This window comes from Crinia signifera, chromosome 6 (assembly GCF_055691185.1).
Source record: "Crinia signifera chromosome 6, ASM5569118v1, whole genome shotgun sequence".
Lineage (NCBI taxonomy): Eukaryota > Metazoa > Chordata > Amphibia > Anura > Myobatrachidae > Crinia > Crinia signifera.
The window spans coordinates 202,942,885-202,962,061 of record NC_139222.1 but is presented as its reverse complement, the minus strand read 5'-3'; the positions used below and the strand labels follow the sequence as shown (position 1 = coordinate 202,962,061).

The following is a 19,177-nucleotide window of genomic DNA, read 5'->3' as shown; positions in this document are numbered from 1 at the left end:
CCCCCCCCCCCCCCCCCTCCTCACACACATGGCTTTCATACCCCCCTCCTCACTCACATGGCTTTATATACCCCCTACACACACATGGCTTTATATACTCCCTACACACACACACACTACTTTCTCTCTTGCTCACTCCCTCTCTCTTTTATCTCCCTAACTACAATAGGTCGGGGGGGGGGGGGGCGAGACTCACCTATCTCATGGCTGCACTTGCTGTTTCCACCTCACCGGAAAAATGCAGCGAGGTGGAAGTGGAGAGTGGGGGGGGGGGGGGGGGTCATCTGCTGGGGGGAGCCAACAAAAATCTTGCCTAGGGCATCAAATTGGAAAAGGCCGGCTCTGTGTTGGAGTCATTCTGTTTCTGTGCTGGTAAAATACTGGCTGCTTTATTCTTACACTGCAATATAGATATCAGTTTGCAGTAAAAACCCCACCCAAATCTAACTCTCTCTGCACGTGTTACATCTGCCCTACTGTGATAACCACAGGTGTACATTGGTTGTGTTCTCTTACCGGTATGTCCACTTGGAGGGTGCTGCTTCTTCTATAAGCTGTAATCACAGGGGCCAATGATACTTTCACCCCCTGCCACTGAGCAATTCTGGAGTTATTCAATACAGTCTTTTAACATGACAGTCTTTCTTGGTGTGGCTGGTGAGATTTGGGAGAGGGTTACTTAAAGATGAATTCCGTTTGCCCAGCTTCTTAAAGTGTCCATTCACACAAACTTACATGAGTGTTCATTCACACAAACTTTTGTGTGCTCAGTCTGACCATCAGTGCTGTGCATCTCCACTCTCTCTCCTCACATGAGCCCAGCAACTTCCTGGTTTTTTTTTCTGACCTGCAACTTTATTTAACAAAGTGCAAAAAGCACAATTTGGCTGGGATAGTCCATTCCCTACATCCTGGAGGGGTATTTACATTTTAACAGGGTCCAGTCTAATTCAAATAGGCAATTTAATGTATGCATACATATATCACATTCTTCCCTTCTGAAATTTTGCATGTCCTCATGCAACTTTGCATGTCTCTCTCTTATATCAATACAAAATGTACATAATGAAACATTAACGCAGTATTTCTGGAAGATATTATAACACATACTTTGACCATAAGTTCACATTGTACATCATTGCAATTACTCTCTAAATCGGAGGGGTTTGACCCCTCTGATACTCTGGACAGCTCTGCCGGACGTCTGTTCTACCCCCTCTTCCTCGGCCTCTCCTCTTCTCTGTGGCAACTTCATACCGTGCTGTTGGAGTACTCCCACAAGGCGTTGGAAGTATACTGGGTCGTGCAGAAGATGGTAGGTGACTTGTGGTATTGCGTCTTCTTCTGTACGGTCTCGTACCCCATCCTCCAGACTCATTCTGCCCCGGCAAAGCTCGAGTTGGTTTCTGTGTACCATCTTGAGAACTTGGTGGTCATCTCCATCTCTTCTTATCCCATATACCCCAGCGTCTGTAGCAAGCAGGTGGACAATCACGTAGGGTACAGATTCCCAGAAGGGATCTAACTCGTTACTCCGTTGGTCATCCATCTTCCAAACTCGGTCTCCCACTCGGAACGATGCGGCATTCGCATTCTGGCCATAACTTGTCCCTTGTCGGTGGTGGGCTGTCTCCATCCTTTCTTCCACTACTTTCTGAGCCAGTTCAAGCCAATGCTCATTCACCCCGTCAGTCTGTATAACTTCTGTCCCCTCGGGGAGGGTGTTAAGCTCCTGATTCGCTGCACTGTTCCCCCTACCACAATGTCGTTGGTGGAAGAATGGCGGTGGACTTCTGCGCTGGACAGGTCTCTGCTGAGGGAACGCTTCCTCCACTCTCTCCCCTTCACTCGCTTGGTTCGCACTTATGCCTTCTCCACCAGATTCTGCAGCATCCTCTACTTCTGGATGGTAGGACAGTCTGCGAAACCGACGTCTGTTGGGAGCAAACCGGCTTCCTTTAACCGGTACACCGCCGGGGCCAGTCACATTGGCTGCTTCAGCACCCTTTTCTCCTTCCACCACATCAAATTCCACCATCTCGCCATTCCCAACACTGCACAGCAACTTCCGTGGGTTGTTTCTCTTTATGGCTGTCTGATGGACAAAGACGTCATCTTTTGTGTCACTCCTGTTGATGAAGCCATACCTCTTCCGGACATTAAACCACTTGACTGTTCCTCGTACCTGCGTAACCAACACTTTCTTCCCCGCCTGGCTTTTCTGGTCATAGATGGTATATTGCATGATTCGTCTCACAGTCTGAGGTCGGTTGAACAGTTCTTGTGTCAGTGTCGAGATTAGTTCTTCAGGGCAATTTCTTAGGACGTTCATTCCGATTATTACGGGCGGTAGCCATTTATCTTCGAAGGTCGTAATCAGACACCCTTGTTTGGGCAGTTGAGCATGTCCTATTTTGATCCCGGCCTCCCAATATCCACAGCAGTCAATATTCTGCCCGTTGCTGGCTAACAGGTTCAGCCCCGCCGGCGGCGGTGCCCGGATTTCTTCTTTTTTCCAGTGCTTAGCAAATTCAACCCATTGAACAGTGGTGACCTGGGATCCAGTATCTAACAAGGCTGGAATGGTGACTCCATTGATTTCAATCTCGATCACAGGACATTGCCCGACATACTTTGGTAGCCATTCTTGGGGTGCAGGACCTATTGCTGAAGGTTCTCCCGACGGTTGGTCCTGGACCTCGGGAGTTCTTCGTTTAAATGTTCGGGTTGTCTACAGTCTCTCTCAATGTGCACGCTTTTCTGGCATCGCCTGCATATCGGCCTTCCCTGTTTGTCAAACCGATCCGATGGGAGGCGACGAGAGTTCCACGGAATATTCCTCCCGTCATTACTGTACCGGGATTCTCTTTCCGTCCTCCATGATCTCTGTTGGGAAGGGGTTTCTTTCAGGGCTCTCAGTTCTCGGCAGAGGTCGGTCATCCCTTGGGTCAAGTCAGCAATCTGTTCTTTCATTTCTGCAATCGGGTCCTTCGCAGTGGTGGCTTGGGATTGCTGCCAAACAGCTACTTCAGGATTCATAGCCACTTTCCCTTTTCTAGGCTTGTCCCCAAAAACCTTGACCGCCAGTTCCTTGAATTTGGCAAAGCCTATGGGTGCCTCCTGTCGGTGTAGCATCTTGAGTTGACCCTTCGTGTTTTCATCATATATCCCATCCAGGAACTGGTTCGTAATTATCTCATTCTCTTCTACGGCTTCGGTAGGGGCGCACTCCTTGATGGCTTGTAGCGCCTCATGCAGTTCTACTGCGAATTCTCGTAAAGTCTCCTGTGGTTGTTGCTTCCGTGCGTAAAATTGCATCTTCAGTTCTGATAGCGTCTTAGCGTCGAAGATCATTGCCAATTTGTTCAATATCGCTGTCGCTGATTCTTTCTGATCTGCTGGCCATGATTTTACTTCTCTCTTGGCGAACCCCTTCAACTGCGCCATTAGGATTTCGATCTTCTGTTTTTCATTCAGCCTGTGTACGTTAAATAGGATCTCCATCTGGTCCCTGAAGTCGCGGAATCCGCTGGGTTCTGACGATCTGGTCTCTCCTGCAAAGGTGGGGAGCCACGGTGCTCCAAAGTAGTATGGCATGTTAATCATCGCCGGTATCGATGCAGTAGAGCTGCTTCCTCCAGATGTATCTCCTTGGTCCGTGCCCCGTATGGCTTGCGGATTTCCTTGAGCTTCTTCTTGCGACATCTTGAATGATGCTGGGTTGGGGTTTCTCCGCTTTTAGTGTACGTATCCTGTTCGTCAGACGCCAAATGTGATAACCACAGGTGTACATTGGTTGTGTTCTCTTACCGGTATGTCCACTTGGAGGGTGCTGCTTCTTCTATAAGCTGTAATCACAGGGGCCAATGATACTTTCACCCCCTGCCACTGAGCAATTCTGGAGTTATTCAATACAGTCTTTTAACATGACAGTCTTTCTTGGGAGAGGGTTTGGGAGAGGGTTACTTAAAGATGAATTCCGTTTGCCCAGCTTCTTAAAGTGTCCATTCACACAAACTTACATGAGTGTTCATTCACACAAACTTTTGTGTGCTCAGTCTGACCATCAGTGCTGTGCATCTCCACTCTCTCTCCTCACATGAGCCCAGCAACTTCCTGGTTTTTTTTTCTGACCTGCAACTTTATTTAACAAAGTGCAAAAAGCACAATTTGGCTGGGATAGTCCATTCCCTACATCCTGGAGGGGTATTTACATTTTAACAGGGTCCAGTCTAATTCAAATAGGCAATTTAATGTATGCATACATATATCACACTACCTGCAGTGCACATCAAGGGTTATTCTGCTCACATCAGCCCCCCGCGCATTCGCACAGAGGACTGATGTTTAGCGTCTGCGCATGAGCATTTATGTGCATGTGCAGATGCTGGTTGCGAGCGAGCACGGCGAACTGCTATCATGCCATCCCATTTCCACCTAGCAGTGCAGGTGGGGGGCGTGGAGCGTATGCCCAGCATTTCATGGGCGTTCCCATGCAAACGCGGGGCGGATGTCAGCTGCCCACGTGCTTCCCAGAGTGGTGTCTTACATCTGTGTGCACCTTCCATATCATGTGATGGTTGCTGACCATCGAATGATTTGGCCCCCGCAGCCATGCGGGGGAACTTGGTGAGCGAGGGGGGGTGGGTAATCGTGCGGGCGGCATTACATCCACATGCAACACTGAGAATTTTGCAGCATTGCATGTGGACCAGAATAAGGTCCCTGATTTCGTCCATTAGAAAGAGAATTTTCTTTTGAAAGTGAACCAGAATCAGGCCCTAGATGCGATGCGATCTAGTGCAAAAAGTACTGCATGCACATACTTTGTACTTTGCGATGTAATGTGCGCAGCAGCACGCATAGCATCACAAGGCAAAATGGCACCATGTATGGGCTCTATTAAGGACAAATGTTTAGCAGTTGGTTTAAAAATACCTTTGAGGGGGTGTAGCAGCAGGGACACACTTATTCACCCACATACAGTTACACACACCTACAGTTACACACACACATAGGCCGATATGTAATAGGGTGCGTTTTTTAGACTTTTGCGATTTTGTGTCAAAATTGACCAAAATCGCATTTTTTCTAAAAATCGCACATGTAATAGGATGCGAGTCGCGGTAAAAAATCGCATTTTTTACTGCGAAATCGCACATTTTAAAGATGCGATTTTCAGGCACACTGAAAATCGCATCCAGATGTTTTCCCATAGTAAACTATAGAACTCGCATATGTAATAGGATGCGAGTTCTAAAGTCGCATATGGGAGCTTAAAAAAAATCGCAAAAAAAATAGACCAGCTTCTGACTGGCGAGTTAGGCAGAAACATGCACAGATCATTGAGATCTGTGCATGCTTCTGCTGTAAAAAAATAGTTAAAAAAGAAATTTAAATAAAAAACTGGCGTGCGGTCCCCCTCCTAAGCATTACCAGCCCCGGGCTCAAAAAGCCGGTGCTGGTATCATAAAATCAAAGGAACAATCAAGTTGGGGTTCCCTGGATTTTATAAAACCAGCACCAGGCTCAAGGTCCGGCGCTGGTTCCCAAAATACGGGGGACAAAATGACTAGGGGTCCCCCGTATTTTAAGAACCAGCACCGGACACAACCAGCCAGCAGGGTAATGCCACAGCCGGGGGAAACTTTCTCGGCTCCTGATTGGCCGCTAGCCGGCCAATGGAATCATTCTGAGAAGAGGCGCGGAAGATGAACATCTCTGCGCCTCTTCAGTCCGAGAGCGGGTACCACAGCAGCCGGGAGCAGCGCGTCTGCCGGAGAGGATGCCGATGTCGTCGCCGGGGACCAGGTGAGTAGGATTTCCTTCCTCAGGTACCCCTGTGGACTTCATCGGATCCTGGACCCCGGAACAGCCCCGGAACCCCAGGACAAGCCCCGGAACCAGGACCAAGGCCCCGGAACCGGACTCTTCTGCCCTGGAGCCCCGGAACCCCAAGACCAGCCCCGGAACCAGGACCAAGACCCCGGAACCGGACTCTTCTGCCCTGGAGCCCCGGAGCCCCAAGACCAGCCCCGGAACCAGGACCAAGGCCCCGGAACCGGACTCTTCTGCCCTGGAGCCCCGGAGCCCGGACCCAGGATCCAGGGACCGACCTACGGGCTCAAGGTAGGTAAGTATCAGTGTGTGTGGGCTGTGTATGTATTAAACTTTTATTTTTCAGGGTGTCAGTGTGTTTTATTTAACTATTTTTTGTACTGTAGAACTACAAGTGCCAGCGGGCCCTTTAATGCCCCGCATGCTGGGACTTGTGGTTCTCCAAGTCCCAGCATGCGGGGTAGGCTTGCTGGGACTCATAGTTCGCCAGTAGAAAACAATAGTTTATCTTCTTTTTTTTTACACAATCCATCAGCCCGATGCCCACCGCCCAGGGGCATCGGGGACAGCCCCGGACTTTCAGCATGGGCTGGTAAGTCCTGGAGGGGGGGGACCACTTCATTGGGGGGGTCCCCACTTCCCCAGGACCCCTGCCCATGCTGACCAGCCACGGGGATAATGCTTTGGCCGTGGGACCTTATATAATAAGTGTCCCCCGGCTGTGGCATTACCCTGCTGGCTGGTTGGGTCCGGTGCTGGTTCTTAAAATACGGGGGACCCCTAGTCATTTTGTCCCCCGTATTTTGGGAACCAGCGCCGGACCTTTAGCCTGGTGCTGGTTTCATTAAATTAAGGGGACCCCTATTTGTCGGGGACCCTGATTTGATGTCACCAGCACCGGCTCAATGAGCCCGGGGCTGGTTATGCTTGGGCGGGGGACCCCGCGCTCGGTTTTTTTTTTTTTTTAACTGTTTATTTTTTTTTTTTTACCAGAAACCTGCACAGAACATTGCGATCTGTGCAGGTTTTTGGCTAATTCGCCCATCAGAACCTGGTCTGATTTTTAGGCGAATTATAGTCACACTTTATACAAATCGCATACCATTAAATATGCGATTTGTATACTTTTCCATGTGAAAACATCTGGATGCGATGTGCTGCGAAAAGCAGCCATCCCATTTCCAGTGTGTCCAACTTGTTGCCAAAAATCGCATTTTTTTTTCACATTTTCGGAGCTCATTAAATATGCGAAAATGTAAAAAAATGCGATTTCGGCCGTTTTTGCGAGAAAATTCGCAAAAGTCTAAAAATCTCATCCCATAGAATGTCACCCATACAGTCAGACACTAATACACACACACACACACACATAGTCATGCACTTAAACAAACATACAGAAATATACACAGACATTACAGTGCTCATCCCCCCCCCCCTCTCACTTTGCAGGGTGGGCACACACTGTAGTACTAGTAGCACTTGCTCCTCCATCCCAGGGGCAAATGCAGGATTTTCAGAAGGGGGTTTCCAGAGGGGCGGAGCAAAGCACGGAGATGGACACTTAGGTGACCCAGTATATGCCGGGTCAGTTAAAGTATTACAGATAGACCAAATGTATATAAATAATAATAATAAAAAAAAAATATATATATATATATATATACACACACACACACACACACATATAAATATAACAGCGGTGTAGACCCCTGGGCATAGCAATGTATTGGGGCCCCTACCGATCCTGCAGCGGTAGGGGTGGGGGAAGCTTTGATGTCCCGCGGGTGATAGGGGGTATTATATCAACCGCTCAGCATGTAAAGCCTGGATCAGTAATTTCCACTAATTACCCCTTTACTGCAGAGATGGTGGGAGATGGGGTGGGAGAATGGGACATTGGGCTGAATGAAGGTGCCCTGATACATAACTTCCAGGGTGGTAGAGGATGTTTAATATGCAGAGGAGGGATGTATAGTGGAGTGGGCTTATTATTCATAATTTTCTGGTGGGAGGACAGCTTGCTTGACTGCAGATATCTCCAGTTCCTGGAAATAGATTTCTTAGATTTTAATGGAATCCCACCTACCAAATGCTATTGGGCACTAGGGGATCAGAATTCAGGAGGCAGAGCAATCTGCCAACGAAAAAATAAAACTACATACCAGGTGTGTGGAGCTGGAGCAGTAACCAGCTGCTGGAAGGCTGATATCTCTGGTTCTGGGAATAGTAGAGACAAGCTACTGGTGTCCATCAAAAGGGGGAGAGTCTCAGCTTTTGGAATATACCCTCAGAAAAACTCTAAGTCAGACGACGGAACCTGAAACATCTGACTGGAAAGAGCAATTAACAGGCTTGGATGGGGACCACTACTTTGAAGTCAGATAACTCCGGTTCCCAAGGGCCGATTTTTAAAATTCTTGTACCCATGGAAAGAGGGGACCCTCAGCTTTAAGCCTGGGTCCTTAGACTCCTGTGGGGGTTTATGGGTACTCAGAAACCCACCCTGCGTGCGCTACTGCATCCCCTTCTCTTACCTTATGCTGCTGGCCTGGCAGAGCTCTGATTAGCCCCCTGCTTCCACTCCTCTCTGTATGATCACTGTTCATTGCTGACAATGACATGTGGTCCTGCTGCAGCTGTAATGACTGGCTGGGGGACTCAGGTGACTTGCCCCCTAAGACTGTCATTTAACACCTCTCCCCCTCCCGTAAGTTTGCTGTGGCCTCTGCTGGCTCTGGCTTGGCAGTTCAGAAGTGTGACTGGGTGCAGGGGAAACTGTGGGCCCCTCGGACAGCCAGGGCCCATAACAGCTGCTCCCCCTGCTCCCTTGGTATATACGCCACTGACTTTACCATCCAGGTGGACTTCAATAGGGAATGGTAAAGTGTGCCGAGTTCATCAGTAGTGGAGCAAGTCACCTTGCCTGAAGCATGGTGAGTGAAGCATAACATTAATTGTGGGTCCACAAGGCTCAAGTGTCGACAATGACACTTAAAAAGAGTGAAAAATTCATGTAGTTCTTTTAATGTGTTGACCATTTTTGTTTTTGACCTAGACATTGTCGACCTGCAATGCAACACCCACTTAGTTTGTAATGCTTTTAATATACAGTAACATTGATCAATTCAGATAGATTAATATAATTAATGCTTCCAGAATCAATTTAGTTTTGGGTTTTAACAACTACTGTACCTTCGTTCAACAAGAACAAGAATTTGTTTTATTTGTAATAACGTAACTGGTAGTCACATTTGAGACACATAACTCATACATATACATATCTAAAAAACTAGAGACAATTGAAAAATATTCATGGCATTCTCATGGAGTTCAAAATTAATCCAAATGAACTCTAAAATAAATTCCTGGCAACAGAGTAAATGTTCCCCAGTGTTATATATAAAAAATGATGATGATAAATTACGGTATGTTCGATTCAAATGTAAATAATTTGTATGGTTTGATTACTGTAGCACAACTATATGTGATACCATGTTTGAAAGAAGTACTGTATAAAATGATTTTGTTACTCACTTATTTTCTGTCAATTTGCTACTAGGTTTGCATTTGGTGTACAGAGTCAGCTACCGGAGCTTCCTCCCAGGAGTCTGTATGACAATGTAAGTCTATTTAATCAAACAATAAAGTTTTTAAAATGGAATTCCAGTCCAAAGGGATACATTTCTCCTTGTAATACATGTTCCCCACATCCCTTACTGCTTGAGAAGGTAGCTATCCCAATGCTACAGTAAAAGTGGCAATTCATTCCAGATTTGCACAAACTGTATTTAATGTGTATACTCATTAAATAACTGAGGCATAGAAAAAAAATCTGTAATGTCCATGAGCACTTCTGCAGCTCTGACAGATAGGGGGAAATTTACTATGGCTAATACGCCTGAAATAGGCATATTCGTAGGCAGTCGTATGGAAATACAATTGCCTACACTTATTTTGGACATTTACTATGCCTAAAATACACCTATTTGTATTATTATTATTATTTTTTTTAATAATCATAAATTTTTATTCGGTGTCATAACGTTTACATAGTAAAATATAACATGGAGTACAAAGACACATTGCATGCAATAAGCTTTATAAAAACAGTCAACACAAGAATGTCATCTGCAGTTTTTGCCTATCAAACAGTTTCCGAGGATGTAGTATCGGCAGTTTAAAGAGTCCCAGTGGATAAATGAGTGCTTGGGTATTTGTCTGAGCAGCTACGTTGTCCATATCCACATTTACGAATAGATCAACGACTACATCATGGGGGTAATAGAAAAATAAGCGTCTTCTTTCCAACCGAAGCAGAGTTAACAATTTTTTTTTTTCATTTATGTTATTAAAGGTAGAACTCAACATTTGGAATTTGTAAGCATAGATATACTTTAATAATTGAGTCTGCATGACAAGTTGTGTCATGTGTTAATGGCAAGTGATCTAGTAAATCAGAGTATAGAATTGGAAACAAAAACTAGAAAGGGGGTAAACATGAATTGACTGAGAAAGGGTGAAAGTATTAGGCACTAGGGAAAGGGACAAGGAGCTTAGATGATAGGGTTGAAGAAAAAGGAGGGAATAAAGAGGGATGAAAGAGGAGAAGAGCTTGCGCCGAGCTCCAGGAGGTAATATAAACCAACCATCAGCGTATTGGAGTAGAGGGATAGTTGGTGACATTATTTGTAGGGAACTATACCGTGCTCAGGAGGGCATTACGTGGCTGTACCAGAAATGTTTGGAGGAGGGAGACAGATTCGTATTTGGCGTATTGTGTCTGGAGGTTGGGGGTTAATGTAGTTATCCCATATGCGAAAAAAGTGTTGATGTTGTATATCAGGCATGTCCAACGTTGGCCCTCCAGATGTTTTGAAACTACACATCCCAGTATGCTTTGCAATAGTTTTAGCATTCTCTAATAGCAAAACTGTGGCAATGCTGGGATGTGTAGTTTCACAACATCTGGAGGGCCAACGTTGGACATGCCTGTTGTATATGTTTTATTAAGTATTTGTATTATTTTAACAGGCGTATTTGTATTCCTTATCAGGAATATGAATGCATATGCCATCAAAAGAATACAAGTAGGAATCACCATTCAGTCGAATGGTAATTCCTAATTTACTTACCGGCCGGTAATTGTAGCGAAAATATGCCTGGAAAATACAACTAATTTTCCATGCGTATTTGGCTTTAGACTGATCTGTGCAGGCTGCAGTGTAAAATAATAATAAACTACTTATGGCCGTAACAAGCCCAGGCTCAAAGAGTCTGTCCTGGATGTCACAAACCTGACTTGGTTTACATTTGTTTTCTGATTTCCAATGTTCCAGGCTTGTCTATGTCCATGCTGCTGCTGCTGCAGCTGCTCAGCATTCCTCCTTGATTAAGCTCCTGTGAGGCTCCCTGGCTTCAGCACTGGTCACATGATCCAGGTGTATTCAAGTAATCCCATACTTCCCAACAGTCCCGATTTTATCGGGACAGTCCCGATTGTCAGGACCTGTCCCGCTGTCCCACCCGCGGGCGGCAGTGTCCCGCGGTGTGGGGGGGCTGTTGGGAGTCCCCCCTGTCAGCTGCTAAGCAGCGGGGAATAAACGCTGTGCGCATGCGCACAGCGTCTATTCCTGCAGCCAGGGGGCTGGGGGCATGGCTAGAGGCTCACAGAGCCTCTGGGTCATGCCCCCATAGCGGCAAGATGGGGGCGTGGCCTCGCGGGGGGAGCCGCAAGTATAGGGAAGAGGATAGAGCACTCCAGCATCTCCCAGCAGAGTTTGCTGTTGGTCTTAGAGGGCCATCCCCATCTTCAACTCCCTAGTCGACACAGGCGTCAACTCTGAACCTCTGACTCCCACGAGTCATCATTCTCGTGGGAGTTTCCCAGAGACTGACTCCAAGGCTCCAGAGTACCTGCTACAGTGAACCTCATCCTGTTGCTGCTATTGTTACTACCACATTATCTGGTTAATTCCACCTGCTGTAGCTGCTGTTATATTGTCTCCAGCATCCCGCTTATGGTCAGCTTCCCTAGTGCAGCACATAAACATTGACTCCAAGATATGAGTCACAGCAAGCTTCCCCCGAATACTTGGACTTGGAGAACTGCAAGTCACAGCATGCAGGGCATTAATGGCTAGGCTGGGACTCTTAGTTCCACAGCAGAAACAATAACCAAATAAAAACACACACAAAGCAAAATAGTATAACTTTACACACACACACATCTGTCCATAGGCATGCGCAGCACATTTAATTAGGGGGTGTCGTACACACCCATTGGGTGTGTCTAGCACCACCAATCAGACGTATTCGCACTTGCTACAATATAAACGACTCTCAGCCACACCATAATCTTCTGTCTAGTTCAGTTTTAATCTTCTAATTACTCTGTGTAACAGTACATGCAAATAAAGTCATAAACATATATGGATGACGCAGGTATGTAGTGATCTGACAATGGATAATGGAATACCAGTTCTAAAAATCAAAAGTATATAAGGGTGGGCATGGCATTAGGGGGTGCCTGTGCACCCCTAACACTCTATGTGCGCATTCTCCAATATAATTTTTTTGTTGGGTGCCTGTAAGAGGAAACGATACTTACCAGCTTCTATGGTGTGGATCGTATCCTCTTCTTTCCCTGTAGGCATCCATGTACAAAAAAATGAGTACCTGTTCCCAGCACGAACGGTGAAAAGCAATGAATGGAATGTTTAAATTTGGTGCTTCTCACCCCGAAGTGCACTATTGGTTGCCTAGCGGCCAATTAAGTGCCAAGTTTTCCCTGGTACGGGTGCTAGTTTTTTGGATTTTTTTGGGCAAGTACGGTGATGCTACAATGGAAATAATGCTGTGTACACATGGGGTAATATGATTGCTGGGGATATATTGCTAGCAATATATCCCCAGCAATCATATTGCTCAGTGTCTCCTTTTTATCAGCGATGAAAAGGAGACACTGCTACGCGGCGGAGGGGGAGCGCAGCAGCAGCAGCAGACGCTGCTGCTGTCACTTTGATGGGAGGAGGGAGGGAGCAGCGGCACGGGGCTGGGAAGATCAACGCTGATCTCCCCGGCGCTGACCTTCCGGCACAGCGATCGCCGGGGAAAGCTGCTGGTCGCAGGAGCATGCTCCTGCGACCAGCGACCATTAGGCAGTGCACACGGAAGCGCGCAGCTGGCGATTTATCCAAATCAATATGGTCGCTCAGCGACCATATTCCCAGCGATTTTACATGAAATTGCACCCGTGTGTACACACCTTAAGAGGACCAATCCATGCCATTGGACCACGTATAAGTATAATTTCCTCCTACAGGTACCCAAAATAGGATTGTACTGGAGAAGGAGACCGATGCTTTGGGTCAAAATACTGTAGATAAGCAAGTTATACTATTTTTCTGTGAGTGTCTTTCTATTTCGCTGTTGGTTCTGCTGTGGAACTATGAGTCCCAGCATAGCCATTAATGCCCCCCATGCTGGGACTTTTGGTTCTCCAAGCACCAGTATTCGGGGGAGGCTTGCTGGGACTCATAGCTCCACTGCAGAACCCAATAGTTAAATCTAATTTTTACACCAATCCCAGTGCCCACCTCCCTGGGACAGTGGGGACAGCCCCAGGCTTCAGCTCAGACAGGGTTCATCCTGGGGGACCCCTTTTGTGGTCCCCCAGGATCCCTGCCTGGGCTGACAGGCCAGGGAGTAATGCTTCGGCCAGGGGAACTAATATAAATAGTTTCCCATGTCTGTGCCTTTACTCTGATGGCTGGTTGGGCCCCGTGGTGGTTCTCAAAATACAGGGGAACTCCTACTCTCTTTTGTCTAACATATTTTGGGAACCTGGACCAGCCCCTGAGCCTGGTGCTGGTTTTAAAATGTCCAGGGATCCCTACTTGTTTTGCCCAGAGAATTTTTACAACAAGCGCCGGCTCTTTGAGCCCAGGGCTGGTTACGTCCGTGGGAGGTGACTTCTCTGCTTCTTTTTTTTTTTTTACACTGCAGCCTGCTTGGATCTGAATGTTCGGTGAAGGCTTCCCTCTAGTATCTGTATTATGGGCCATATATACAGCCGTCATATACAAATGCAGCTGCCTACGCTATCGGGCTAATATGAATCCGTACATACAGCCAATGCCAGTCGTATGAATTTGTACCCAGCATCGGGCTTATTTCCGGATCTTAGTAAATTTCCCCCAAAGTGTCCTATCCAATTTTACACCAAATTTGCAGTGCTGGGAAAGCTGAGTTTAATGCCTGGAGCTATTCAATTATTCTCTGTACAAGTGAGGGCAACGAACACTAACCTATACATTCCATATAAAGGGCTTTAAGCTATGAGTTTCCTTTGCATTTAACCCTAGGTGTAGTGGGTGCATTCACTGGTGATTTTTGCTTGCAACTTGTGAGGCTTTTAGGAAAAAATCCTTGCTACATGAGGGGATGCATAACCTTATTGAATGACAGTGCTGACAATTAACCATGAGGTAAACCCTCAACTAAATGTATGTGCCACATACTGGATTTATTACATATGGTAGACATAAAAATGGACTTCTATTTGAACACAAGTAATTGCTCCTGCATGAAACTAAGGGGGTTATTCTGTTTGGTATGGTGAAACGTATGTACGGTCCGTCACACCATTTTCCGTACGCTCACGGTGAGCATAAGTCCGCCCACAGAACAGCCGCACACGGACGGTCACAAACACCGACAATGGGGAGTGGTGTACACTTGAGCGTACGCCACAGTGTACGGACAGATCTCCCTCTTAGCCACCGATACCTGGCTTACATCAGAGCGTACGCCAAAGTGCACGGAAGGATCTCGTCCGTTTTCCCACCGACACCTTCCGTCTATCTGAGCGTACACCACATTGCAAGTAAAAATTTAGTCCAAAAACATCATTGTTGCTCTTAGACATGGTTTATGTGTCTTTTCCATAATAAAAAACTGGTATGTTTGTGTTACAGTGAAAAAGTTGACACATGTCGACTCCTGTGAATCGAGTGTCCTGCTTTTAAAGTAGAAAAAAACACTTTCTGAATGGGTGTAGATGGTTATAAAATAACTACCTTAACATATATAACCAGATCTTAGAATGAATATTACCTAAAATTAAACCAACCTTTACATGTTGAGAAGTGTAGAAAGATATGCTTCCAATGTGTTTGAGGGCTGTGTGTGGCTTGCAGGTAGTGAAATAATAGTTTTCACTTAATAGCCTGCAGCATTGCTTATTACATTCAGGTGTATGTGTGAGTAGTAATCAGCGTTAATTAGCAGACCCAGGTGTCCGCTCTCATACGGTATCTCTAGGGGTGGTCTGGAGCTATCTTTGGCGTCCGCCTGTTTTTGGTCTAAAATGCACGGTGCGCTCGCCGATCGAGGCGGTTGTGGCACCGTACATTTTGTGTGCACACCCCCGTGTACGCCCATGTTTACGCCCAGTTTTCCTCATTATTCCGGCCGCTCCCAAAAAAACACCCACATGCCGCCCACAATGACCGTGCTCTTGTGGACAGGTTTTTTCACACGGAGAGACCTGTCTGTGAGCGGTGTGAGGTCGCTGCACATGCGCATTGCAAAAGCTACGCATGCGCAGATGAAAAAAAAAAAACGATCCGCCTGTATACGGTCCCACTGTACCAAACAGAATAAACCCCTAAATGTGTATATTCTCACCTTATGCAGAGTTGTACCCATCTCAGTGGGACTGTTTCAGAGGTGCAATTTCCCATGCAGCAGTCATGCGCTATGTCCTAGTGACTCGGCCACTGCCTTGTTCACAAAGATGCCCACTGCCGGCATCTCATATATGCTGCTTACCTACAAAACATGCATCATCAATAACAATCATATAGTAATCAGTTGCACCGAAAAACTTCACTTCAACCCTATACTGTATCAGAATGTCCATCTCAGCTAAGATGCTGGGACCACATGACTTTACAGGGGCTAACTAGGGAGTGCACAGAAAATGGAGAAAACTTTCCTACAGGTTTGTAGCCAGCCACAACTGAAGAATGCACCCACTACAAACAACTTATAGTGGTTATATAAAGCACTGGATGGTAATAAGTCAAGAAAAAAATGGCTATTGTTGGCTACTATTAGAACAAACATTCTGCAAGAAAAATCAGTAGATGTGTCTGCAATAGAAATCAGTAAATCAAAGTAGATGTTTAATTATGGTGAGACTTCAAATGGCAAATAAAAGAGGAGCTTTGCATGACACCTAGCTCAAAATAACTTAACAGTAGTGTGTCTATGCTTGTGTGGCTTTAAAGAATGTATTCTTTCTGTTTTAATTGTTTTACCAAATACGTACTTTAATTTGTTATATATATATATATATTACAAACTCATGCAAACATTATATTGTTTTTTTCTTTGTTTGTTTGTTTTGCAGTTCCAGCATGATACATCTTTAGCCCAGAATGGAACACCTCTTTTCCCAGGAGTACCAACGCCATCTCCTTTCCTCCCAACATTTCACCATTCAACACCTGTCATGCTGCCCCCACTTCCCAACTCATCCCCTCTCTTGCCTGTAAATTCAAACCTACTTCCTGCCATTCCAATTCTGAGTCCAACTATTGTGCCAATATCGAAAGACTCCGCCAGAACAATGGCAGGAAAATCAGGTAAAAGTGGCAAATCATCTAGTATAATATATTTCGGTAAGCATACCAATAGTCGGGATGCCAGCAGTCAAAATACTGGCACTGAAATCCTGACTCACGGTCAGAAAACTAAGACTGGAATCCCGACATTGCTGGACAGTTGGACGCTGGAATCTCAACTGCTGGCAATCCGATCATAAGTGTGCCGTTTCCGTTTCGAGTTAGTGTTAGATTGCAGTGGGAAGGAGAGTTAGGTTGCGGGGAGAAAAGGTTAGGTTTAGGTACAAAAACCTAACCTTTTCTCCCCGCAACCTAACTCTCCTTCCCACTGCAATCTAACACTAACTTGAAACGGAAACGGCACACTAATGATCGCATTGGCAGCAGTTGAGATGCCTACAAGGGGGAAGGTTTAGTTTAAGGCACTAATGGGGAGGGCTAGGGTTAGGCTGCTGGGATGAAAGGTTAGGTGGGGTGCATGGAGAAGGTAAGGATACTTACAGGACCTCTGTCAGGATTCTATGTATCATGATGCCTTTGTTGGTCTTCCCATCTGCAGGCAGTCCATATAGAATCCCTTTGTATAATGTGATTGTTGATATGTTCTGGAAGCTGTGGATACAACACCTATATTTGTAAAAAGAGTTTTACAATGTATTTGCAATTTGCTTCATTGGATGCATTCAATTCTAGAATAAATAAAAACAGCGGTGAGATTGTCTAATAAATTACTTTAAACATACTAGTAGTGATTTAACAACAAGATGTATTATTATTATTATCAGTGGTTTTGGTGAGTTTGTGTTTTTAAGAGCAGCTGAATGTCTAAAAGTTGTATTTACATAGATGATAAAATTCTACCGCTGCACTTGGCATTCATGTATATTACAGTATGTCTGAGCAGAGTAACTTGTGTTTTAAGTAAGTTTATATCATGAATTCTGCTGATAAGAATGAGTTGTTGAATTGCAGACCTGTACAGTTACATTCTCTGTCTCGCATGGCCAGTGTTTGTTATTCTGCACTGATTGGCTGCAGAGTTCCATAGTACCTTCCTTCTGTAGTAAAGATATAAATATATCCAACAGTAACTTTAATGATAGTAGTAGACTGTATATCCCAACACACACAACCCCATTTATAACAGAAAGACTGCTACATATAAAATTTACAGAAAATGGTCAAGCTACAGTAGTTATTGCTGTAGTACTGTGGTGTGATAACCTCTCCATAAATAAGAACTCAAATACATTAATTGTCATTAATGTCCATATTTGGGGGGGGGGGGCAGACTGAAGAGGGAGGAGAAATACTATTCCTTTAGTAGGGCGGATGAGAAAATATGAGGAATTTGTATGATGATGTTTGAAATTTTCAGTTGAGATTAGATTAAATATTTCATCTTCCATTTCAGGTGATTCCAGTAACAATGCACCAATGCCAAATTACTACGAGTTCCTAGAATTTGATCCCCTTACTGAAAGCAATGGGAAAGAGATGACAGAGTAAGTAGTGTTCTGTGACATGAATATTTGTGCAAATTATTGCACACTATTTTCTTACAACTATACAGTACTACAAAATACTGTATATGGAATTCAGAGGATTAAACAATGCATGCATAACTACAAATTCACTATCATTTGATGGCATATTAATTATGTAGGAAGTAGCTGCTACAGTATTACAAAGTGATCTGATAAATACTTAGGTAAGACATTAATAAGATATTTACACTTCTGAGGATGTTTCATGTTATTGTCATATTAAAAAGACTGTCTGATAGAAGCTACTTTATTTAAAAATGTGTTTTTTTTGTGTCTTTGGGTCATAAATCACATAAAATTCAAAAAAATATATTTGAAAATAATATTAATACAATTAAGGGCTAATAGGGAACACTGGTTATTGGGTATATTCTTCAAGACGAGTGCCTTTGTCCAGTAATGCTAAGGCAGCTTAATTTGTTAACCAGTTTCTGGGTGGTTACGTTGATCCAGTCCTGGTGCTTTAGGAACACAGCATTAGTCCCAAGGCAGTAAAACTCAGTCTCTTTCAGGAGGGGTCAAGTTGAAGAAAAGATGCTGCACTTGTGGAACCGTGTGTCCTGGTTCTTGTAGTTCACCTGGCGTGCTCCTGAAGAAGCTGGATCATTGCCAGAGAAACGCGTTGAGATTACCATTGGGACATTTACCTATTATATCATTGGTACATCACATGCCAGGTCCCTATGTACCTACAGTATGCGTGTAACTGTTCTAATTGTATTCAAAGGATTAAGAACAGTTTAAGAATTGTAAACAAATCCCCTGACGTTGGAAACAATGGCTGTCATTTTCAGACCAATTCCCATACATTTATTCATGTCAAATGGGCCTTTTTATTATAACTTATGGTCCTGTTACTCATATGAAAATACAGGTAACAGGCCTATTCATTATTAGGTGCCACCTTGTATTCAGTACACTACAAAAATGCTGACCAGAATCTATGCCATCTGTAGATGCCGCAGCTTCAGGGAGTCTTGCCTCTTTGGGGAGTATTCAATGCGTTTTTTTCTCCATGTGCAGCAAATCCTGTTTAGGATTCACTGCACATTCGCAGGGTTCCGAAGGGCTTCAGCGTTCACTGCCAGCCCTCCCTGTCACCCTATTCAACGCCCAGGGGCTTGCTGTCCCTGACGGCAAATTTTAACCCCTGCGGCAGGCAGG

At 45.1% G+C, this 19,177-nt stretch overlaps 1 protein-coding gene across 5 annotated transcripts in view; it reads left to right on the top strand.

Moving 5' to 3' along the window:
* The window catches only part of TOM1L1 (target of myb1 like 1 membrane trafficking protein), a 163,014-nt gene that overhangs the window by 125,893 nt on the left and 17,944 nt on the right, over positions 1-19,177 (top strand). For all 5 annotated transcript variants that reach the window (XM_083148655.1, XM_083148651.1, XM_083148650.1 and 2 more), the window contains exons 12-14: positions 9,398-9,458; positions 16,253-16,487; positions 17,881-17,971. In XM_083148655.1, the coding sequence (XP_083004781.1) occupies positions 9,398-9,458; positions 16,253-16,487; positions 17,881-17,971 (387 nt within the window). The remainder of the gene's footprint in view (positions 1-9,397; positions 9,459-16,252; positions 16,488-17,880; positions 17,972-19,177) is intronic.